This window comes from Esox lucius, chromosome 2, assembly GCF_011004845.1.
Source record: "Esox lucius isolate fEsoLuc1 chromosome 2, fEsoLuc1.pri, whole genome shotgun sequence".
Classification (NCBI taxonomy): domain Eukaryota; kingdom Metazoa; phylum Chordata; class Actinopteri; order Esociformes; family Esocidae; genus Esox; species Esox lucius.
The window spans coordinates 25,008,717-25,035,356 of NC_047570.1; the positions used below are offsets into that span (position 1 = coordinate 25,008,717).

Below are 26,640 nucleotides of genomic sequence, written 5' to 3' on the forward strand. Positions count from 1 at the left end.
CGCTGTGGCACTGGTCCTGGGCTCCGTGAGAAAATCCCCCTGCTTATGAACGAGTCTGTAATCTGTCCCGCACACATACGCACACGTTTGTTTCTCTATCCACGTTTGTCTTGACCTGAAACCCAAATATCTGTGTTCCCTATCCCCTAAACATAACCATTACCATAACCTGAACCAGTAATGGCTTAATTTAAAAGTAACCCCATTTCTAAAACCTGCTCATTTGTAAATGTACCCAAAACCTAACCCCTAAGCCAGAAATGAAGACATCCATAGTGGGGGCCTGCCACAAAACCTTATCGGGAAATGTTCAGCTTTGACAATCTTTGTGGGGACTACACATGCACCTACCCTCGGCTAATGGCAAATATCAGCAGAGTGCAGTGATCTGCACAAAGGATTTCTGCTTGGGTACACTTGCAGTCAACTCACACACGCTCTAACATAATCACAAAAAAACACAGACACACATGCACACACACACCCTTATTCATAACACAAAATAAACAACACATAGACACAATGAAAGACAGACATACACACGGATAGACAAAATATTTGTTGTCATAAAAGTCATTAAAGAATAGCAGGTTTTGGATTTTCTAATCAGAAAGTGAGTAAAAAGGATTAGATAGGAGGGCAATGCAACATGGCAGGCAGACAGGCAGACAGACAGACAGCAGACAGAGACAGGCAGGCAGACAGACAGGCTGGCAGGAGACATTAACCCAACTCTCTATACACTGACACTGCCGTAAGGCTCCCCTAAAGCCCATTTCACCTAATTGATCTCACTTGCACCATTTTGTTAGATTTCTCACAGTAGACAACAATGTAGTATCAGCACATTTAGATGAGGCCTGCTGCCCTGTACACTACACCGCCAGGGAGCTTTCTGTTAACAGCCCCCTGGCACCTGAGGAAGGACACAACCCAGGGGAGAAGACCTGGAAAATGGACTGCTGAGAGGGAAACGGGCCGAGGGAGAGAAGTGGAGAGAGTAGGAGGTGTAGTAGAAAGAGGAGGGGAATGAGACTAAGACTAACAAGAATGGTGCTTTACTGAAATGCTTTCATCTCCTGAGCCTGTCATTTTTCAGCAGGTAGGTAGCTATCATTTTAGAAAGCAGTGTGTGATCAGGCAATCATTTAGGATGTACCCCTCATGAGCCTTTGATTTGGAGCTTTCCTCATCCTTACCACCACCTGCCTCCAGTCTTTCCTCATCCCTACCACCAGCTGCCTCCAGTATTTGACTTAAATATTTCCTCATCCTTACCATCCCCTGCCTCCAGTAATTGATTTAGAGTTTTCCTTATCCTTACCACCACCTGCCTCCAGTCTTTGACTTAGATATTTCCTCATCCTTACCACCCCCTGCCTCCAGTCTTTGATTTAGAGCTTTCCTTGCCTTTACCATCCCCTGCCTCCAAGTCACTTACTGAAAGTTTTCCTCATCCTTACCACCCCCTGCCTCCAGTCTTTGGTTGGGAGCTGTCCTCATTCTTACCATCCCCTATCTTGAGCTAAGAGCAGTATTCAGGCACTCTGCAATGTGTTGTGCTTGCAAACAGCTCTTAGCCATGGTATATTGGCCATATACCACACCCCCTGGGTGTGTTATTGGTTAAAAATAAACATAGGAAAACCTCATTTTCGAGCTGATACCTTCCACAGTACTTTCTCAAGAGAGCTCACCCTCTGAGTACTGCAGTGTGAAAAGCAATGTATCGTGTAGGCTACTTATTAACAAGGAACATGGCTCAAGTCTATCATTCCTGTGGTTCGTAAAAAAGGATAATGAAGAATGAAGAAATGACATATGCTTATCAGCAGACTCGCGACAAGAATGGACGGCTGATGGCAGGGACATGTTCATTCTACTGGAGTAAAGAGGGTTATTGTGGCAGAGGAAAAGTAAAGTTCAGTTAAATTGACTTGATAACCTCATGAGAAGACCTACAGACCATCCCTGCCATTTCTCTACTCGTGTCTCAGTACATTCCAGTGTTTTGAAACAATATGTAAATGATTATATAAAATGGGGCGTTTTTTCCTCTGGATTCTCTCTTGTTTACTCTCTCTCTCGTAGTGTAAAACTGCTCATTGACTATTCCTCCTCACAGGCTCCTTCAGTCAGCTCTCACTCTGGTAATATTATTAGCTCAGTCCCAACCCCCCAGTCAAACAGGCATGCTGGTCACATAGCAGAGAAACAATATATGAACGTATGCACACACACGCGCGCACACACATTTAAATGTTTAAAGCTAATGTTATGCTATGTTTGTGCTACATGGATCCCATCGTGCTTGAATACAGCATAGCTGTGCAATAGCTGCACATAACATTTGTTGCAGTTGAGTAGCACACTGTTTAAGTATTCCTCTTACAGTCACACAAAAAATGGACAGATTGACTATGGGAAGTCGCACTGGATAAAAGTGTCTGCTAAACGACTGGAATGTCGTGTAAATGTAATCAGCCAGGCACATCCCCTTCCAGCGATCACTCTCCTGCCTCTCTCTCCATCATGTCTTTTTCATATATCATATAGCTGTGATGGTGAGTCTTTTCTGCGGCTACACTGGAGAGCAAAAACCAAGTTTTCTACACATTGTATGAATGAATCGCCTGAACAGACCAACCCGAGAGATCGAGACAACCCAGACGACCAGCGCTGGCCTGGTTAGACCAACTACTTATTTGTCATCTCATTTGATTGCATAGTAACATTCTTGACAACTTCAAATCATATTTTTTCATTTATATTTCAGGGCTGTCAAAGTTATGTGTGCGATTCTTTTCAAATGCTTGAATGCCTTTTCTGGAACAAATCAGTCAGTGCCAGGCTTGAGCAAGAGCTTTCCGGAGTGTGATACCAACACATATCATTTTATAAAGACAAGTATTTGGTTGTAATATTACATTTAAGAAAGGTGGCCAACAATCCATCAGGTCAGCGACTGTATGCAAGCCTACTGCCAAGCATCACTCTAACCACATTGTAAACATCAGCTACAGGAGAATGCCTTGGAAAGCTTAGGTATGATTCAGGGTTGGGTCAAATGCCTGAATTTCCAGCAGCTCTGCCGACAGACAGAGAGACTGTTGTGTTTCATACAGTAGCCAAACATAGCAGTTCTTCTACTCAGTACCTTGATCACGAGTGCCATTCCAGTCCTTTTAAATCAAAACATTGTTTTATTTGGGGCCAAATATAAAAACTGGGATTAATTGAGATTATGTATACAAGCTTTTGAGATTCATTGCAATTAAATAATTTCAGTTGTTTGACAGCACGTTTTAAAAAATATATATTTTATGCTTTACTGGACATCAATGTGATGAATGCTTGGGGAGACGTTTCTGTTGAGTACTGCAGCAGTACATGAGACCGTCCAGATCCCCCTACCTGTTGGCTCTGTGTCACAGCCCATTCTTTTCATCGAACTGTGTGTCAGTTTAACCTTCTAATGATTAGCCTAGATAACTGCTACTGGCCTGTAACTACTGACTGTAGCCTAGTGCAGTTTGGATGACTGGTGAATGTACAACACCAGTACGTTGCATGTGACACTCTTGGGAAATAAAGAGCAGCAGCATCACAGATCATTAAATGTTCTCTTCTTCAAAGTGCAATATAGACCATCTACATTATAATTTTACATGGAACCTTTTTGCATTCTCTCAACCAACACACTCTTTGCATTCTCTCAACCAACTTCATGAGGTAGTCACCTGGAATGCATTTCAATTAACAGTTGTGGCATGGTTAAAGTTAATTTGTGGAAATTCTTTCCTTCCGAATGTGTTGAATCTAATTAGTTGTGTTGTGACAAGGTAAATTGGGTATACCGAAGACCATCATCATGTCTGTGCTGTAGTAGTCCTTAAAACAGCAAAAAAAGCCTAAATAAACAACAGTCAAGCATTAATTTAAGACATCAAGGTCAGTCAATACAGGAAACATTTCTTCAAGTACAGTCTCAAAAACCACCAGGTACTACGATTAAACTTCAACAGGACAATGACCCAAAATATACCTCCAGACAGGAGAGAGATGGTGCTGCATCAGATGATCTGTCCTCCACAACCTGAACTCAATTGAAGTCAACAAATGCTCAGCATAGTTGGGAACTCCTTCAAGACTGTTGGAAATTAATTCCAGGTGACAACCTATTGAAGCTGGTTGAGAGAATGCCAAGAGTGTGCAAAGCAGTCATCAAGGCAAAGGGTGACTACTTTTTAAGAATCCAAAACTTTTTTGGTTACTACTTGATTCCATGTGTTATTTCATAGTTTTGATGTCCTCACTATAACAATTTTGGAAAATAAATTGGAACGGTTAGATCAGATATAACTTTATTGTCATTGCACAGTAGAGTACAACGAAATGCAGTTTGCGTCTAACCAGAAGTGCAAATAGAAGAGTGCAGAAAAAATGTACAACAATATGTATTTACAAGTGGAATGAATAAGTGTGCAATTAATGCAAATGTATTACATACGGCAATTATTAATGTGCAGTGGAAAATGTACAAATTGACAGACAATGTACAGGAATTAGATATAATGTATGTACAAGTTAGATAAATAGTTGTGGCAGTTTATTTATTATTCCAATTGGACTCTTAATATCTCACCCGGCTCAGCCAGAAGAGGACTGGTCACCCCTCTGAGCCTGGGTCCTCTCTAGGTTTCTTCCTAAAATTTGACCTTCTTAGTGAGTTTTTCCTAGCCACTGAAATTCAACACTACTGTTGTTTGCTCCTTGGGGTTTAAGGCCGGGTGTCTCTGTAAAGCACTTTGTGACAACTGCTGTTGTAAAAAGGGCTTTATAAATAAATGTGTTTGATTGAAATACATTTGATTGAGGCAGTCTGAATTTGCAATTGAGGCAAATTGAAGGAGTATGTGTGCATTGTGTTCCAATATTCAGAAGTTCTTGTCAGCTATATACACTGTATGCTAGGCTGTACCAAATTAATAAAGTAGAAACTATTAAGTAAATTATAGCTAGTTCGCAAAAACTGGGTAGATGCTGGGCCTCGCAATGCACACGCGGCGTATGTCCAAACTTTTGACTGGTACTGTATAATAATTCAGTTAAATAAACTTAATTAACACGGTCAACGTGAAATGGGACAGATGGGATTGCCAGACATTCAAAACCACCAGGATGGGCGCGTCATTCCTTGCATGTTCTGTACTGAAAAACAGTAACCTACATACATGGTTATATTTCACTGTATAACTGCCCTATATACACACACACACCAAGATAAAACGTTGCGCGTGCAGCCAGACACACACAGCAGAGGCTGTGAAAAGAGTAATGACTGTTTCGGGAGTTCAGCTCCTCTGCAGCGGTGCAGGTGCTGACAGGGAGAAGGTTGAGCATTAATATTACATGAGAGGAACCTGGAAGGGTGTTGCACGCATGCACGCATGCACGCACACACACACGTGCACACACACGTGCACACACACACACAGATAATGGTTTGTCTCCCGTCATGAAACCAGCCTAAAGCACCATGTAGGCTATTCTTGCCAGTTACCTGCACAAACATGATCCTTCACACTTTACTGCACCTCACACGCAGACACACAAACACAGACACCCACAGACACACAACAGACACACAACAGACACACAACAGACAGACACACAGAAGTACAGTGTTCACATTGGCACACCAAGACAACAGAATTCACCAATGCCTATAAGTCAAACAGCAACAATGATAGAACACAGAGGACACAGTTTCAAAACACAGAGGCTATGCTACTGTACCACAACAATAAAAAGGGAACTCTCATATGCACTTTGAATAAAATAACTGCCTCCAATACACAAAAATCAAAGGCCTTTGACGGGGATAGGTCATGGGTCAAAACATAATTTTCTCTCCTGCATTGAGTCCAGATCCGTACACCAAACATCAGTAAAGTCGACAGCCTGGCCCTGGGGTGTCAGCCCTTCTCTGTTCTCTTAAGACACTCACCACAGTATAGACACTAAAAGAGCATGGCTTTCTGACAGGCTGACAGCTTGAATAGTGCAATGCCTCTTCATTTGTTAGATTTGAAATAGTTTTAAAATGAGTGTAATATTACATTCTTCACAGGCTAAAACACTTAATCCATGTATAATCTATGCATCCTAGTCTCAGAAATTGTCCATTCCTGCATTAATAGAGGAAAGACATTCTATTGGACAACAAAACAGGCCTCCTTCATCAAATAGAAAAGATGCACCTTCCTCACTTCCACCTGTGTCCATAAGAGACCTTGTAATAAATGTATACAGTTTATAAAGCAGTTTGAAGCTGGTCGACCTAAAGTGAAAACAAAATAAATTTGCGCAAGTGGGAAGTGGGGAGGTTTGCAACTACAATACAAACAGAGTGATATAACTAAAATAACTGACAGCATTGTTCTGCCATGCAAAACGGTGCCTTGTTTTGGTCCCATGGCTACAAGGCCGTAACAGCATCAAGCCAACCTGGGAACATAAGAAATCGGTGGTATCAGATCAAGGTCTTGCATCATGCTCATCTGTAGCATGTGACTAAGTCCTGACACTGAGTCTACCCCTCAGTTGCCTCCAATTGAGGAGCCCAAAAGGATTAGAGGTGGCTAAAGGCACCACCTTATGTCCTGTCTTGACTACCCCACAGGACCTCTGGGCTAACCCCACAGTCAAGTCACTGCCTCTCCGTTAGCTGCATCACCGTGAGACAAGGGTCTGGTTCCTGCTCTGGAATTAGCCCAGAGGTTCTGCGGAGGCCCGGGGCAACTGGCCAGGGGGCTAAGTTTTCGGGTTCCATTTGCTTTATTTGGTGTGTTTGGTGCAATGTGCTATAAGGTAAAAGTTCTCCCGAACATTATTACTTTTTTGTCGTCCTTCATGGAAATAGTGAAAACCTTGTGTTTATCCTAGTTTCAGATATCAGAACTTTTTAGTCTACATTGAAGTCATAATAGGTTAGGTTATATATTGTAGCACTGTGGCTATAGAATACTATTAACGGACTGATTCTGGAAAGACAAGACAAAGAACACAACTCCTCTTAATCAGAATAGGGAAATGGTAAATGAATGGGCCCGAGAAAAAACAAGTAGGTCGACTGTGGATTGAAATGCTACTGTACATTTAGGACACCACCATGGCAAGTACCTGCCATACTAGCTGGCCACATTAGGCCTACCAAAGCTGTCAACCCACACCCGTTCCTGAGGTTGTGCAGGCTTACCCAAGGTGGAGCAGAATGCAGCAATTCAGACCGGGTTCAGACCAACTCTTCCCTAACTCTTCCCAGGCCTATTCTCTCTTGCAAACACTCACACCGAAATCCATTATCAGTTAGAGCCATTTCCACATGAAGCCACCAAGCTTATAAAATCATTAATCAAAAAACAGGGAAGCAGGCAGGGACATAATGGTCTGCCATTGTGTGTTTCTCAGTAGCGCTTTGAATGAAAATACGAATCAAGGGACTCTCCCTGCTTGGTGCTTGTCTCTGCTGCCCTGACCCCCTGCTGATGACCTGACTGACATCACACATGGCTCCTCCCTGCCTCCCAGATGCCTGCCCGTAATCAGTCTGACTGGCGGCCTGTTTTTATGCAACCTGGGTCTATACAGTACCACCAGATAATACATGAGCTCACACTGGGTGTACCCACGGTACAACACGATATCACCATACAATGCCTGTAATCATTAGTCTCTGTCATAACAGAGACAGAAAGCTAGCCTCAATGCTAATAGCAGCTGCTGTAGCTTCTCCCTTTCTGTGTCATGAGTATGGCTGTTGGTTTCTAGCATGCCATAAATAAAATTGAACTTTGAGCTGCTATCTTGGCAGCTAGATTATATTTTTTTTTAGCAAAGTCTGAAACGGCAACTGATAGCCAACTAGCTATTGTATTATATTCCAGAAATGAATGGAACTAAGGAAGCCAGGGCAAGGGTTGACAGTCTGACACGATTCCATTTTATTTGATTTCCTCGAAGGGAACTTGCTATGCAGTGACGAATGGTGCTTACAAGATACAATAATATCAGAACACAAATACAAGCTAGACAAGCATAGACATATACATCTATTTAAATACTAAGAGTTAAAAATCTACTTTAACAGATGTAGGCACAACACTAAAAGATGCTCTGTTAGATATTAATTAGGAGCTCTATACCCATGCCCAGACAGTAGGAGCTTATACTTCAGTATTTAGTATGCCAAAGGTTATTTGGTCCTGAAATGTTGTTGTTTTTTAATGCCAGGGGGTCCTATCTTGCATTGACAGCTTTTACAGATTTTGTGGACTTTTTGAATATATAGGCTGAGTGGACAGCTTGTTGTAGTTCCTAGTTATACTTTCTAGATATTTGTAGTGCTCCACTCGCTTCATAATATATGCAGCACTACGCTGTAAGATTTGTCTCTTCTAAAGCCAGCAAACAGATCTTTGTTTTTGTTTCCATTGAAAAACCTGTTATTTCAGCCAGGAAATGCCCCCCTGAAATGTCTGCCTGGGTACATAATTACAGAGTCATCAAAGTATTTAATGAATATCATGGCTATGTTCCCTTTACAGGTACAGGGCATACAGTGGAGGATTTCCATGAGCATGTCCACGCTGCTTACAGGGCCTACAGAAAAAGAAAACGGTTGCTTATGACAGACCTATATTAGGCAGCCAGTAAAGTAGTCTGGCCTACATGCTATGTTTGATGCACTGGGTGCTGTTAAGGACTGCCTGCGTAGTCACACCCTTCCAAGCATCTCCCAAAAGAGCCTCTACTCCTTGTAAAACTCTCCTGGCCACTTTCAACTGCTTATTTAACTTAAATTGAAACCCTAAATCTTGTTTTCAGCAGTATTTTCATTTCATGTAGAGTAGTTTTTAGATCCTTTGTTATCTAGGAGGGGTGGTGCCTTTAGCCACCTCTAATCCTTTTGGTCTCCCCAATTGGAGGCAGGTGTAGATCGTTGCCTCCAATTGAGGAGCCCAAAAGGATTAGAGGTGGCTAAAGGCACCACCTTATGTCCTGTCTTGACTATGGCCCCAGCCCAGTGCAGAGATGGCTAGGGGCCTTGTACCAGATCACTGGCTTCCCTGTCACCTTTTTGGACCACTTTCTTTCACACCTTCCAGTTTTATTGTAATTTGTGCTACTAACGGGAGATTTTTAGATGAATGTCTTAACATTTCCATAACAACGACCAATGGTCTTATATTCTCTGGAAGCTCAAGTAATGTAGTGATGATACACTGCAAAGAACTCAGTCTACACCTTCTAAAGTCTCAGAAGATTAGAATAGAGAAATCTGGAGGCAGACATAACAAAAAATTGTATCACATAAAACATCAAATGAGAGATTAATTTTCTATTTTATATCCACTTTGCTTTGAAATAATTGTGCACTATACATTAGAAATGTCTAAAAATAGATTTTGGGTGACTTAATTGGTTTGCTTAGCGCAGATTTACAGTAGAATGAACTTCAGTAGATAGCCTACTATACACCGATCAGCCTAAAATTATGACCACCAGCCTAATATTTTATAGGTCCCCCTTTTGCCGCCAAAACAGCCCTGACCTGTCAAGGCATGTACTCCACTAGATCTCTGAAGGTGTGCTGTGGTATCTGCCACCAAGTCGTTAGCAGGATATTCTTTAGATCCTGTAAGTTGCGATGTGGGTCCTCCATGAATCGGACCCGTTTGTCCAGAACATCCCACAGATGGTTGATTGGATTGAGATCTGGGGAATTTGGAGGCCAAGTCAACCCCTTGAACTTGTTACTGTGTTCCTCAAACCATTCCTGAACCATTTTTGCTTTGTGGCAAGGTGCATTATCCTGCCGAAAGAGGCCAATGCCATCAGGGAATACCGTTCCCATGAAAGGGAGCACATGGTCTGCAACAATGCTCAGGTAGGTGGTATGTGTCAAAGTAACATCCACATGAATGGCAGGACCCAAGGTTTCCCAGCAGAACATTGCCTAAAGCATCACACTAACTCCGCCGGCTTGCCTCCTTCCCATAGTGCATCCTGGTGCCATGTGTTCTCCAGGTAAGAGACGCACAACCACACGGCCATCCACATGATGTAAAAGAAAACATGATTAAATAGACTAGGCCATTGCTCCGTGGTCCAGTTCTGCTGCTCACTTGTCCATTGCAGGTGCTTTCGGCAGTGGACAGAGGTCAGCATGGGCACCCTGAATGGTCTGTGGCTACGCAGGCAAATACGCAACAAACTGCGATGCACTGTGTGTTCAGAAACCTTTCTATTTGTACCAGCATTAACTTTTTCAGCAATTTGAGATACAGTAGCACGTCTGTTGGATTGGTCCACACGGGCTGGCCTTCGATCCCCACATGCATCAATGAGCCTTGGCCACCCATTACCTTGTCTTTTGATAGGTACTGACCACCGCAGACTGGGAACACCCCAAAAGCCCTGCAGTTTCGGACATGCTCTGACAAAGTCATCCAGCCATCCCAATTTGGCCCCAGTCAAAGTCGATCAGATCCTTACGCTTGCCCATTTTTCCTGCTTCTAACACATCAACTTTGAGGACAGAATGTTCACTTGCTGCCTAATATATCCCACCCACTGACAGGTGCCATGATGACAAGATTATCAGTGTTATTCACATCACCGGTCAGTGGTAATAATGTAATGGCTGATGGGTGTATACTGTATACCTGTCAAAGTTAACAGCTGAATATTGTGTGATCACATTGCATGTTTACTGTTGATTTTTATTTTGACCATGGATGAGCTGATGAGGGATTTGACGATACAAGGACCTTTCCACACTTGTAAGCAGATTCACATCCATTAAAGTTGCAGTTTGAGTTGTTGAATTTTACCTTTTAAACTAGCTGAGACACTATATGTTGTTTGATAACAACATAAATAATACATAATTTCAATCACAATAAATTTGACCAATTATATAAATCTTTATATGTATATATTTTTTCCAGGCTTTTCAATGCTATACTTTTAATTCAATTTCATTCCATAATGTTTTTTTTATGCTGTTAATTAATGGTATGTTTCAGTACCAATATTGAGCATATATATTATCTATCTAAGTGTATTAGTGTGTGTGTGTATATATACACACACACACACACACACACACACTAATACACTTAAATAGATAATTATAAATGAATGGATAACTCACCCCATAGTGGATGAGTTACAAACCTGTTTGGCAGGGATTACATCTGTAAAAGCCTTGCGAGGCCATATATCCAAATCTTGCCACACGTGATTTGGAGGTATGGTTTCTATTGCACTGGCAAATAGAACTAAGATTTCTGTTGGATGCTATGTTTTACCACACAAGGCATGGCTTGTGTGGTAGTCTGGTTTGACACTGTTTTACTTTCCGATATAAAATTAAATTCCAGAGAGTTGTTAGTTCCATTTTCTAGTTTGCAACATTGCAGTAAATGGAAGAAAACACGAAGAAAAATAAATGTTTAATTCTGTTTTGAGATGTGTGCTGTATTTACAAAAAGAAGTCAAAGAAACCATTAGAACTCCACTGCTTAAACACTAAGAATGTTTTGGCATGTCTTCATACTACAGAAAAGAGAATTAGCATTAGCATATTTTACTTTTATTGTGCTGGAACCAACAGCATTCTAAAAACATTCACCCACAAAACATCTTACCATCACCCCACTGGCTACCTGACTATCAATCACCAGCTATCTGACTGGCTACCTGACTATCAATCACCAGCTATCTGACAGGCTACCTGACTATCACCAGCTACCTGACAGGCTACCTGACTATCACCAGCTACCTGACAGGCTACCTGACTATCACCAGCTACCTGACAGGCTACCTGACTATCACCAGCTACCTGACTATCACCAGCTACCTGACAGGCTACCTGACTATCACCAGCTACCTGACAGGCTACCTGACTATCACCAGCTACCTGACAGGCTACCTGACTATCACCAGCTACCTGACAGGCTACCTGACTATCACCAGCTACCTGACAGGCTACCTGACTATCACCAGCTACCTGACTGGCTACCTGACTATCACCAGCTACCTGACAGGCTACCTGACTATCACCAGCTACCTGACAGGCTACCTGACTATCACCAGCTACCTGACAGGCTACCTGACTATCACCAGCTACCTGACTGGCTACCTGACTATCACCAGCTACCTGACAGGCTACCTGACTATCACCAGCTACCTGACTATCACCAGCTACCTGACAGGCTACCTGACTATCACCAGCTACCTGACTGGCTACCTGACTATCACCAGCTACCTGACTGGCTACCTGACTATCACCAGCTACCTGACAGGCTACCTGACTATCACCAGCTACCTGACTGGCTACCTGACTATCACCAGCTACCTGACAGGCTACCTGACTATCACCAGCTACCTGACTATCACCAGCTACCTGACAGGCTACCTGACTATCACCAGCTACCTGACAGGCTACCTGACTATCACCAGCTACCTGACTGGCTACCTGACTATCACCAGCTACCTGACTGGCTACCTAACCACCACCAGCTACAGTGTGGGAAATGTTAATATGAGTCATCTAATATATGGTTTTATGCGGTGAGAGGGATTTGACACCATTCCTACATAAAGAAACTCTCCGGATCCATCAGTCCTTGATCCTTGCTTGTGGACACTCCTGGTCAGCTCACCCAACAAGCTTTCGGTGGGATTTAGGTCAGGGGACGATGTTGGCCACTGCAAAAGCTTGATTCTAGGCTCAGTGAACCATTTTTGTGCGGATTTGGAAGTATGCTTTGGGCTATCGTCCTGCTGCCAGATCCAATGGCAAGACAGTTTTAGCCTCTGGCAGAGGCAGACAGGGTTTGGCCTAAAATTTGGTACTTGATGAAGTCCATGTTGCCATGACTCCTAACAAGTTCCCAGTGCCTTTAAACGTAAAACAGGCCTACAAGATTACAGATCAACCAACACATTACACTGCCATAGTTCACAGAGCAACATTAGCTAACAGAGGCTACATCCCCTCAAATGTCTTTACATACCCATGAAAAGCCCCTCAATCTCACCAGACACAACAGCGAAGCTCTAGATGCTCATACCAGCATGTTGTTATGTATTTAAGGGGCATCTACGCGATAGCTCATTGGCATGTCACTAAGAGACTCTGAGTCCAGAGTAAGAAGTCACTTTGATACTGAGCTGTAGACCTGGGAATCCAACCGTATATCTCAAGAATTACGTTCCCTGGGAACGACTGTAAAAACCGCGGTAATGCTCTACGCCAACATATCTAGTGCCAATACGTCGGTCCTGAACATTATATATCAATCCACATTTTGAATGGTCACACACCGCGCTTTCCATACAGATTTCCGTATTGTATTCTTCTTTTAACAACAACTGATTTGGCTTGAGTGGAGATGTTGAGTGGGTATGGTCTACATAAATTGCCTTATTTGGATAGGTGAAGTCCTACAAAACTCTTGGATTATTACCATACACACATTTTTCAACATATATAACGTGCTTGACCGACGTAATGGCAACTAGATTAGTTGGCATAGAACGTAATTGCGTTTTTTACAATAGTTCCCAGGGAACACAATTCTTGAGATATACGATTGTGGAACAAGACCATATTTAGTGAGCAGCTCCACCCAAGCAATTTTGATTGGTTTTGATGTGTTGTGAGGCGGTAATCATTTTAACTGGGTTCAACCTCTATTAGTTAAATTCTGGCAAATTTGTCTTAGTTATTAACCAAAACTAATGTAAATCCTTATTTTGAGTCAGTGTAACTGATGCTATTGGTTAAGAGCCATTTTACTGCTGAACTTGCCTAAAGAAATGTGAATAGTTATAATCTGATTTTTCTTGTTACTTTGTGTGGGGGGATGATAATGCCTCAAACCACATACAAATACAAATAATACATATAATACCATAGCTATCACACGCTATAGCTGTGATGTCATTAGAACATCATAAGGCTTATGAGAGCACGGTGAGTAAGACACTTACCCAATCTTGGTCTTCTGTTTGGGCTTGGACGAAGGTACAATGCGGGCCTTCTTGGAGGTCTTGGTTTTGCTGCCTCTTTCCCTCTCTCTGCCCCTGTCCCTGTCCCTCTCTCTCCGGTGGGCCGAAGAGCTGCCTGAGGGAAAGCTCTCTGGACTCATGACCCTGGGGATGTTCTTCTCCCCCCGCTCCCGGGCCTTGACGATGGCCTCGTGGATGATCCGGTTGGCCTTCTGCTGTTTGTCCTCTCCGGCCAGCTCCATCAGCTGCTGCTCCCTCTGCTCCAGCACCAGCCTCCGCTGGGCCCGCTTCTCAGACGATGAGCTGTAGGAGGACGAAGACGAGGAAGAGGAGGACGAGCTGCTCTTCACCGGGGGGCTGAGGACCCGCGCTGCCGCGTGGCTGTTGGGACCACTGGTGTTTTTGTTCTTGGGAGGCTGGAGAGAAGCGGAGAAAAGGAGAAGGGTATGAATCACACCGACGGAACATGAATACCCAAGAGGTGATGTCATTGTAACATACTGTACATATGTATTAATGGTAGAAATGGAAAGAGCTGGCCTGAATAAAGGTCTCCGCGTCTGATATTCATGTAATTTTCAGCATAGACAATGATTTTTTACACGCACACGCACACACGCACGCAGCTCATGTTCTGCTGTAGCCGAACCAAACCTACATTCCTGAATCCCAGACTGAATAGTTTAATCATTTAGCTCCTCACAGGCTTACAGCACAGCTCACATCCCCCCTTCGGTCAACCTTACACAGCCTCTATCACACATCATCTCTCTCAGAAATAGACGTGTGAAATGTACCATATTAGCCTTGCTGCCTGGAATGAGAGTCAACCCACACCAGCCAGCCCCAATAAGAACATGTAGAAAAAACAAAGAAATGGGGTGACACAGTAAATCTGTGAAGCTCTGAAAAACCAAGCGTGCTTCGCACTCAAGTTTCATAACAGACACTACTGCTTGGTGACGTGAGAGATACAGAGAGAAACGGAAATGATGAAATAAACTGCCAGGACCTATAACAGCTTTGTTTTCGTACCATTTAGCATTATCTAACAAAGGAGGGATATACTCAGAAACAGGCCTTCTCAGGAAGCTCAACATTTCAGATAAATTGCAGGGGGTAAATTAGTCTTTTACTTTTTGGCCACGATCAAAATGGAACTGACTGATCTTAAACTAGGAACAGCAAACAGCAGCCATTTTATTTATGTTGAAGCCATGGTTTATGAATGTATTTTTAAAATCTACACAGACAGTCAGCAGGATATTCCAGGTTGCTGTTGCGTCTTCACCACAGTACTTCAAACATGTTGAAATGTTCCTCTATTCATTCTACTGGCCACTCACTGTTCTCCCCTGCTCAGATCTGTAGCCCTTGTTAAATGTGTCGCTCTGGTCAGATGTGTTCCCCTTGTCAACCTAGATTCTAGCACACTTTCAATAATACAGCCACCAAAAAAACACAGCTAGACCAATCCGGCACTGACATTCAGCCAAATTGCCGTGAATAATGTAGACAAAGCGTGTTGATTTGTACATAATACATGGGCTCAGTTTAATCTCAAAAACCACCCGCTTCCAAAGAGTCAAGAAATGGGTGAGCTAACCTAAACGTGTAGCAGTCAGATTGGAAGGTTGAGCCACAGCACAGCCAGCCAGTTGCTTTCCTGACTGCTAAATAAAGAGAATTATCTCGAAACCGCCACAAACAAAGTGGGGGGATGGGAGAAATAAATAGCAGTTCATTTGGAAGACAAACAAGAGCTGGAGCTACAGTTTTATAGGTTTCACGTGTGCTGTGATGCTCAAGCCATTATCGGAAAGAATTGCTCAGAACTGAAGTCTTCTCATTATTCCAGTTCAATGTAAAACAGGCGAGAGAACAGGGAAAGTACAGCCACACAACAGGTAAGTGAAAGGGCAAAAGGGGGACAACACAGAGGAAATGAGAGCAAGAATGAGAGCCTGTATGAAAAGTGAGAGAGAGAGGATGAGAGAGAGAGACGAAAAATGCACCAAAACCAAGTGCACTGCAGCTGTGTAATACATCTATAAATAACTAAAATTACAGGCTGCCAGCACTGCAGTGATTTCAATCTCTCTCTCTGCCACCACACGCTCCCATGAAAACGCTCCGCTCCATTACTGTGAGTAAAGGTAGAGAGATAGGAAGAAACAGCAAGACGTTCTGGCCAGGCTAGCTACTCACTCACTTCCTACCTCCATCAGTCCCTCGTGCAGGGAACACTGTGTGACTGACGTATAGTACACAGCTCATGTGACATTCACACACGCACACACACACACACACACGCACACAACAGAAACACATTATCTACTGTATGGAACCAGACGTGGGGAGAGGGGTCCATGGTGGGTGTGTGTGGGGGGGAAGACCACAGGGGAAGAGGGGAAAGGAATGGGGGGGGGGGAAGAGGAGGGAAAGCATGTGAAAGAGCAAAGCACGCCGCTCTAACAGCCAGCTAGCACAGCTAAGCAAATTAGTATGGGGGGGGGGAGCAGCAACAACGAGTTCAAGATGGCGACGGTGGAGGCTGCATCAGGCAGGCAGCATGAGCCAGTAGCAGAGGAGGTTGTTCAGTTGTTCAGTTCCTGCCGTCCGGCCCCTCCTCCCTCCTCCCTCCCTCCCTCCCTCCCCCAGCTCTCTCTCCACTCTGCGCGGCTCACTTACCCTTCCTCTCGGCCTCTTCACTGTAGACATGTTTTTTTCTTCCTCCCCCTCTCTCTCCAACCACCTAACAAAAGCCTTGCCCTTTTGCCTGTTTTTTTCTCTCTCTCTCTCTCTCTCTCTCTCTCTCTGTGTCTCTCCCTCTCGCTCGCTCTCTCGCTCTCTCTCTCTCACGTCGGACGGCTGTCTTCCTGGAGCTGTGTGTCCACCCCCACCCCCGTCAGCCCTCCACAGGCGGCAGCGTACGGGCGGGCGGTGGAGCCTCCTCTCCCTTCACCTCCTCCTCTCCTCCCCCGGGCGGGCAGGGCTCAAGCTCAGGAGGAGCGCATGGGGCTGAGCTGTTAGATCAGTGGGAGCTCTGGAAGCGGGGCTGTTTGTGCCTGAGGAGGTGCGTGGCAGTCCAGGAAGCTGGTCTCATTCTGCTGCTGCGTGCTTCCACTCTGTCCGGCTCAGGCGGGCGGTTTGTGGTGTGGGTGTCAGCGTTGCTCTCTCTCCACCTTCCTCTCTTCCCTCCCTTCTCATTGATTCCCCTCCTCCAGCGATCGTTCGTTCCGCCGTTCCCTCGCTCACTCCGTCTCTCTCTTTTTTTTTCGTCTTTACTCGCTTCTTTTTCCTTCTTCCTTCCTTGGAGCCTCTTCCTCTTACCTCTCGGGGTAAGGTAAGTAGGTAGGCTACTGCTCCGCAGTATACAAAAGGGTTTTCTGCTAGCTTGATTGGTTGGTTGTTGTCCTTTTTCCACTGGTTTTTCCCCCTCCTCTAGCCTCTCGCCTCCCCTCTCCCGTGCTGGGGCGTGTATAGCGAGGAGCTCGAGTCTCCGGCAGCAGAGCGGTGGAAAATGAAAGCAGCACAAAGCAGCAAAATGCATTAGCATGAATATTAGAGATGTCGTTAAAATCCGGACTCGTTTTTCTCTCTCTCATTCACTCTCTCACTCACTCGCTCCTCTCTCTCTCTCTCTCTCTCTCTCTCTCTCTCTTTGTGAGGAAGTAGGCCAGCAGATGGTGCTAGCAGTTATTACATTAACTTTCGCAACTTAACCCCAAATATTCTGGATTTCTACACAGACAAAACCAAGATTGCCGACCTGAACGGAACGTACCCTTTCACCCCCTACACATGAACCCTCTGGTGCCAGTGGTCCTGAATGATATAAAACACCTACAGTCGGCTGCCGAACCATAATCGATTTGCTGTGAACCGACCGAACGGCAGGACATTATGGAAACAACGTGCCTACACAGCCACGGCGCTGCACGCTCACACAGCTGGCCCACAGTGCTGGTTACAGTGCTGGTTACAGTGCTGGTTACAGTGGAGCGGTGATCTCAGACACACTCTGGTGGGGAAAGCGAGACACAGACAGGCGGGACCGGAGGGGCAAGAGGGCGGGCGGGGCCTCCTCAGAACGTGACGCAGGGGCCATGTGCTCAGTCTGGCACATGGCGCTGGGAGAGGAACTGAGACATGCCTGACTGACAGGGTTAGGTCAGCCCAGACACACACACACGCACGCACACATACCTCACCAGACAAACTCACTATGCACAACATCAAACTTAAAAAGGCATACATCCTGTTCTAGAAAAAACCAGCGTGTTTCCACGGATAATCGACTGGGGTTATTTGGATCCTAGTGCCCAACATATACATCTTCTCAGGTTCCGCAGAGGCCCACCGGGCCGGCCTGGTTGTTATCTCCTAGCTGCAACTCAGCAGGAACAGGTCTGAAGCTATAGGTTGATAAGCTACAGGTTGAAGGCCTCAGAGCTACATGGCTAAGGGATTGGCATGTCCAGAATAGAAGCTATGCTTCTGTTGTCATAAAAATGACAATATAAAATACAGGCCTAAACTTTTGATGAGAGTTTTCGATGAAGTCATGTTGCAATTAACCTTTCGGTTTCTTCAGGCTTTAGGTCCAACCCAGAAAATTGCCTTAATTCTACATCGAGCTTTGTTAAGAATCATTTAAGGATTAGTTTGAGTACATTACTTGATAATGTGTTACTTGCAGTCACACACGTTACTTCTTTAGTCACTCATGAACCTGCTCTGATTTCTGTTACTCTATGAAAGTGCTGGTCTATGTGAATCTGAATATGTAGCTATTAATATATAAAACACAATCAACAGGCATAATAAAAGAATGCAAGGCCAAGGTATTAGCATTTTCATTTAGTCCTTTATAACTATGACTATGGAGGCTTATGTAGTAGCCTAGGTCAGGTTTTATCAAGTTAAGTGTCATTTCAGCACGATCATCTGGGTAAGTCCTCTGTTTCTGGCTATTAAGCAAATGTATGGCGCAACTAGATGGGCGAAATTGATTCGATTCATATCTGTGATTTCCAATGGACGTTGTACATTGACTGTTAGCAGGCCTGATGCGTCACTTTACAGATATGGATATGATCGGCACGCCACTAATTCAGCATGAATACTTTTTTGGACATTGTCTGTTCTGATAGAAGTCTAATGTTACAGCTGAAGTTTCAACTCAGATGCTGCCTTCAATATAATTCAATATAATTGGGTACAGTAGCCTGGCTGTTGGCGCTCCATTTGCATAAAGTGGAGGACAGCTGAACTTTTTCTACAGTTTAACTAGTAGGGTTTTACTGGGTGGAAATTTGCAGTAGATAAATGTGCTGTAAATGTAGTACTATAATGCTCTTAAAAAATATATTATAAATGTTTTATTGTTGCATTTTACTGCTACTGCTTTAGATGTAATTTGCTCAGTAAGGTCAAAGCTCACCATGGGGGAGAAATAGGGCTCCTATTAGGAATTACCAATAACCCAAGGGACGTTCAAGGGCATTTTTACATAAGTGGCAAGTTTCCACTGAATGCTCCCTTCAGTGCGAGATGCACACTGGTGACTATACATGGAGGGTGTCTGTAGCATCTCCTTATCCAGGGTAATGTGATGGGTTGTCTGTTACTGTCAGGTAAGTGCAACTCAGGGTACATTTTTTCAAGTCACATATAGTGGACACTCTTGTCCAGAGCGACTAATACATTAGTGATTGCATACATTTTAACACCTACTTAAAAATAAACATTCTTACAGAGGGGAGGAGAGGGGAATAATGGGCCTGTTACTGGGGATGATGAGGTGGCCATGATATTATGAGGGCCAGTCAGGAAATTTAGCCAAGATACCAGGATTAATAGCCTTCCTTTTACCCTAAGTACCATGGGATCTCCAGAAACCACTGAGAATCAGGACAGGGTTTAACATCCCATCTGAAAGAGTCCTACAGGCCCTCTAGTACCATGTGGTCTCCCGTCTACGTTCCCCCAACCCTGTTTCCAGGCTCTATGTTCCCCAGCCCTGTTTCTTGAGCCCTATGTCCTCTCAGCCCAATGTTCCCTCGGTCCTACGATCCCTCGGTCCTACGATCCCTCGGTCCTACGTTCCCTCGGCCCTACGATCCCTCGGCCCTACGATCCCTCGGCCCTACGATCCCTCGGCCCTACGATCCCTCGGCCCTACGATCCCTCGGCCCTACGATCCCTCTGCCCTACGATCCCTCTGCCATATGTTCCCTCTGCCCTATGTTCCCTCAGCCCTATGATCCCTCTGCCCTATGATCCCTCCCAATGTGTGCTATTCATTGACTGTCCCTTGTGTCTTATTTCACCTCACTTATTGTTGCTGGATATAAATGGATCTCAAGTGACTTAGAACAGTGTGGTCAAAAGGCTGAAATCTACAACAATAACTGAGTAAACACTGTTGACATTCTCTGATAAACCCATCTAGTTGTGACAACTAGTTCAATATTTAACAAAGTAAAATATCTTCCACATAAACTAGCTAGCAATTGTTAATATGTAGCTGCTAGATAACATGAGATTTTGCTAAGCTAGCTGTTGGTGCTGTGATGACTGCATGTTATGGTAGACTTCTGTGTCAGCTACTGAGGTAGGCAGCTGACTTAAAGTTGCAAAGGAAAGATGTGGATTTAAAGACTGATTTCAAACAGCCGTCACTCCAAAATGTAAGAGCAGAATGTCAACGACATTATGCTAAACAAAGGTTTAGCAAGCTATTCATATCAGACAATGAAAATGGAGCTGTCTAGTCTAGCTCGGTATCTAAAGTTATTAACTACAGCTAGCTAGCTGTGGTTAAATTATCTTTAACTTTGACTTAAGTGTCATTAAAACTAACTAGGAGCAAAACAATGTTTTTCAATTAAGTCAATATTTCTTTGTTCATCTGGATTAGTTAGAATAGCAATTTTAGCGTGTATATAGGTGAGCCCCACTCATGGTGATGGCCATTTCTTAGACATTTACACAGAGACATACTCACACACCGATCTCAGATGCTCAGCTACATTTTTAATGGAAAATAAACCTTTTCCATCTGTTGAGGCTGGGAACAAACATCACAATGCAGGTATGAGGAACAGATAGAGATGCACCGAGAAAAAGGTAGTGGAAATCTACAGAGATTTCCTACGGTACACATGAAAGCTTTTAGCAGTCTCTCTAGACAGTGGACATGCAAGTGAAAACGGGGAAAACCGGAACAGCGAACACAGGCAGCTAGACACTTATGCTTGACTGGTCACATGGCTTGGTGGAGCTGCAGCACCTTGGCAACCCAACGGTTAAAATGCAAATGATTTGCTTCTTTGGCAGAGAAATGAGTGCGTGCTGCTAGGAGGAGTGGCTTCCCCCGAAAGAGAGAGAGATGAAGTAAAAAAGAAAGACGGGGGGGGGAGAAAATGAGAGCAAGCAAATGAGATAAAGAACTAGAGTGAGCTAGAGGCACAGGTGTGTGTCTCTGAACTGATTTAGCGCCTGTATTAATGCGGACGCCACTCTCACTTTACTTATGCCTCCCTCTGCGGGCCTTGGAGTGGGACTCCACTAACACACAATTAGGGAAATAACTGAACGCCTACAGTGACATCATCATACTGGGACAGGATGGAATTAAACATTATAGCCACTAAACAATCACAAGGAACGCCAGGATTCACGTTTGTACCCATAGCCTATATTTTAACTCAATGTTCAAGTCACATGCACACGTTACAGCAGCGCAGACTGAGTGTGTGTGTGTGTGTACACTGAATGAGAGTAAGTGTGTTTGAGGGTGAGTGTGAGTGAAGAGAAGCATCCATGATTCAAATCTGTGAATGGTGAGATTGGAGTTCGGCATTGTGCATGTGAGTGTGTATATATGATAGTGTGTGAAAGTGTTCTGACTTTTTCCTCTTTTTTTTTTTTTATAAATAACCCACGAAACTAAAATATACATGTGACATAGAAAGATAGACTGTGAACTCTTGAATATATCTAAATATTGTTATGCTTCATTTGAAAGAAGCAGTGGAAACATGTTGGTCAGAAGTGGAGTGACAGTTCACTAACGCATTAACCCTGTAAGTAGTAGGGTACATTGAGCAACCAACAGGTACGCTGTTGTTCAATCTGAAACGGGTTGTGGGTGCAGTATGTTATGTTACTAGCTAGTTTCTCCAAAACAGCCTGGCTACTACATCTTCCCCCTCCCTCCATTGGCTTTCTCCCCCCACTCATACCAGCAGTACATTTAAAGCCCCAACATCACCCCCTCCACAGCAGTACTTAGCTCAGTTTAACAATGTAGTGCAAAATGTACAAAAAATAACATTAACAGTTAGCATAGTAGAATGATTTCAAACAGTGGTGTAGGTGGGGCTGTCGCGTTGCTAAGAACAGCCTAGTTCCTGGCCCTATGTTCTAAGAGTGATAAATACCTCCAGTATACAACACTACTCACCTTCCCAACTATAGTCTAAACAGTCCAACACTATGGCCTGGTTAATGGAATATAGATTAACCTGAGGGAAGAGATTAGGCCTGGTAATTAGGCCTGGGGCTACGGGATCATTTAAAGTAATACACGCAGAGTGACGGGGGGATAGAAGTGAATAGTCGAGGGGACGGGGACGGGGGGGGGCGGGGGGTGTAAAGAGGTGCGATTGATAAATGAAAGGGTGATAAATGAAAGGGTGCACACTGCAAGGCAATGCTTCCTGAACCCATTAAAAACAGCGTCATGCCTTAATGATCCCTAACGGGGTATCAGAGACGTGTGTTGGCACCAACCGCCTCTTGTCCCAGGGAGAGGCTAATAACACGAGTGACTCTCAGCGGGCTGACAGGGTTCACAGGTCCTCAGCCTTCACTCTCAGACCCGGTCTACTTTGACCCGCTCCAACTAAGCCTGGCACACAGCTTCAGTAGGCTGCAGAACAGCACCGGGGTGGTCCTGGGTCGGATTCAGACTAAAGAGTGCACCCGACCTTGGTGTGTTGGCTCCGGTACAACCACTCCAGATTTCCAACACCTATGGGGGGCGTGTAACCACGCCAGCCCAGCGGAGCTCGGAGTGGTCTGGCTCTAGACTGTAGAGCAGGAACTCGTAGCCTGGATGGAGGAGTGCATTTAGATATACTAAGGGTAACATTAAGAAAATGTACAAGGGCAGTATTTCTAGAAGGGCCGTTCCGGCACTTAAGTATGTCTCACAGAACGGACGAAAGAAATACAAATAAAACTGTTCGTGCGCATGTCTGTAGTGGAGTGTATACCCCATCTAATCGGCATCTAATTGACATGTTGGATATATAAAGCAAATGAAAAAGTAATAAATGTGGACTTAAAAAATAATGTTTTAAGGCGGTTCCATGTTTTTGCATGCTGTACCAAAATGTTTCCAAAAAATACAAATGGGTGTAACATTGTATGTGCCCCAAACAGCTGAGTGTTTTATGATTTACTGAATGCCTTATTTAAGACTACTCTGACATCAATACTGTAATGACCAAAATCCATACACAACACACAGTGGTAAAATTAAGTCTGCATTCCCAAAATATAGCCCCTAAGGATAATAAGGAATTAAAAGGTTTGGGAAATAATTAATTGTATGTTTAGATGTTCAGGTTGATCACCCACACACACACACATCTTAATATGTTAATTCCTTGCAATCGCCACCATACCATGGGATATCATTAGCAGTGCCTGAGAGAGGGCTACACCATCACACCCATAACACACCCTTAAATAGCTCACAGGGAAGAAGCTTTAAGCACAGGGCCGTATTAGCTTACCATTAGTAATTTAGTTGACTCCATTTAATTTGCATCTATGAGAGCTCTGGTGATGGTGGCTGAGTAGATTAATGGATGATTGGGGACTGGAACTGGGGAGTTGGGGTCCACCAGAAATACAAAGAAAAACTGAGAGAAAAAAAGAGAGACAGAGAGAGAAAGACACAGGCGCATACACACCCACACCCACATACAGACACACACACCTACATAGACACACACACCTACACAGACACAACCCTACACCCACACACACAAAGCCAGAGAGCCCGTCAAGCTAGACAGGATCTCTCCTCTACAATCACTAGATCAAATAGGGGAACTTCAAACCCCTCCTTTCTGCACCCGACTGACAAGTTCATTTCAGCACACCTCCAATAAGAAGACCGGACTGACCCTCTATGATACACTGACTACGTCTCAGAATTAAGAATCACCCCCAAAATAATTGAGCAAAAATGTCAAAGTTAAACAACAAAGGAAATGAGCTACAACCCCTCTCCCAGTCTCTGAGTTGTAATCAGTGGTTAGAGTCATAAGGGACAGAAGACACAACGTGCTCTTGCTGCCATGGGCAGTAGAAATGGATCAGAAAGAAAAAGGGCAAAGTTACAGAACTTGGTTGCATCTTGGTTGCATTTCGGTTTGACCAACTGACAAAATGTTAAATTGTATGCGTTCACCATGCTCATAGTCTATCTGGTTGCCAGAAGAAAGTCTGAGGGCAAACAAATGAATAAGTGCCAGCCGGCTCCTTTATCTATTGTACTGTGTGTTTAAAGCATGCGTGCGATTGTGGGATTTATCAATATGAAAGTTTGTCCCAGCCGTGACCATGCGCACATACAACGCCAAGTGGCGAAATAAGGGAACTGCTTCAGAAACAGACCAGTTAATGTGGACAGTTAATGATCCCTACAAAGCAGTCCTTGGTTAAATTACAGCCACATGTAAAACCATTGTTGATTTATAATAACAGATTGGGATAATGGGAAATCGAATGGGATGTATGATATACCACACACTTTCAGGGAGTGCATTTTTGAGACAGGACCTAGTTGCAAATAGTACAGTGTTTCTGTGTTTTCGTTCTTTTAAACATAATTTGAGAAAGGCCAAATAAGATAATAAATGATATTTCAGTGGACATCCAAATGCCATCCCCCATAGGTTTAGTGCAACAGCCACTTTTCATTAGCAGCTCGTCAGCCTGGCATCTCACCCAGGATGAGCCAGCCAATAAATGCCCTCAAAACAAACGGTTTCATTCACTTTCCATACATTATCACTGTGTAGTTCAATTCTCTCTTTTTTCTTGACATTTATGGGTTCCTAAAACCATCAGAGGAATATAAGGCATCCACATAAAAGCAACATCCCAAGAACAGTGTGTGAAAAGAACAGCCTTTCATTTTATTTATAGGTGATACTGTATGAATTGTTGAATGTTTAAACAATGATGCCTGATGTGGGGCCTTGGGGTCAGGTGAGCATGATGTATGTCTTTTTATATTTCCCACAGGCTTACAGGGATAATTCTGATCATATATGGTTCATTAAGGACGTTTTGAAACGCAAATGGACAAGTTCGTGCACGAGGAGCTGAGGCTAAGAACTATTTATATTTACACAATTCACAGAAAATGATTGAGAAAGTAGACAGGAGCCTGTGGGATTTGGTGTCAGGGTTTCTCTCCTCCAGAGCAGAGCGGGAGACAGGTGCCTGGAGGTGGGATGGCTCACAGGCAAGAAGGAGAGAGCAAAGGAACCATCACAGGCACAGACATCTGGCCGTGACCGTGTAACGTGGACAAAAAGTACTTTCAGATTTTCAAAATGTAGACCTATCCCTCATTTCGCAAGTGATTAGCGGCAACAAAGCAGATGCCAGTGCTGCGACTACAGACTAACCCAGAACTAAGGCACTGGTGAGACCAGACGACAGGGTCACCAGAGGACATGGCCCAGGGGACAGCCACACACGTTGCACTGAGGGCCACAGACACACAGGCAGTTCTCTCTGCTCCCCACCACAACACTCATTTCATAACAACATTTCAACAGGCAAGCAGCTTTGGCGAAGTAGACCTACAGGGAGTTTACATGGTTTTTCCTTTTTCTTATTGTACAGCATTTGTATGAGTGTATTTAGGACCCGTTGACCTTTCAATTTTTTATATTAATTATACATATTCAACCAGGTGAGTTGTTTAAGCGTGGAAACACATTAATGTCACTACAACCTGAACAGCATGTGCTACAGCGTGCCTGTGACCAATACCACATTGAACTTTGAACACATAAAACAAGTAAAGAACAGTATTGTGTTTGTGTGCGTAGAGTATGTTTTGGAGAGGCTCCCACAAGGGAGTGTGTCGCAGTCTATATTGCAATGGGAAGGGTTGTTTTGTCGGTTTTCATTTGACCGATTTTACTGGCTTGACTTAGCAGGTGGAGTGAGTTCAATGCATTAATGCCTTTACATAGGATTCCTAGCTTCTGTTATCGACTTGGTGAAACATAAATGTTCCACTTAAAACACAGGGAGATCAAGTTTTGGACTATGTTTGGATGGTTTCTTCTTTTTATTGATTCCTTCACGTCATTTAAAAACACTTTTATGCCAATTAAATGTGCAATTAGACTAATTAGCCACTATTTTTGCTATATCTCCAGTCCCAAACAAATATTATTTCAATATATTATGGATCCAAGGCACCTTAACAGGTCAAACAATCAGTTT

The 26,640-nt window shown here is 43.8% G+C and overlaps 1 protein-coding gene across 9 annotated transcripts in view; it reads right to left on the reverse strand.

Moving 5' to 3' along the window:
* The window catches only part of chd9 (chromodomain helicase DNA binding protein 9), an 85,771-nt gene that overhangs the window by 40,905 nt on the left and 18,226 nt on the right, over positions 1-26,640 (reverse strand). For 7 of the 9 annotated variants that reach the window (XM_034297660.1, XM_010892660.5, XM_010892659.5 and 4 more), the window contains one exon: positions 14,068-14,501. In XM_034297660.1, the coding sequence (XP_034153551.1) occupies positions 14,068-14,501 (434 nt within the window). Of the gene's footprint in view, positions 1-14,067; positions 14,502-16,776; positions 17,733-23,897; positions 24,013-26,640 lie in introns of those variants that run through there. The other 2 variants (XM_034297667.1, XM_034297666.1) reach the window with 2 other exon arrangements.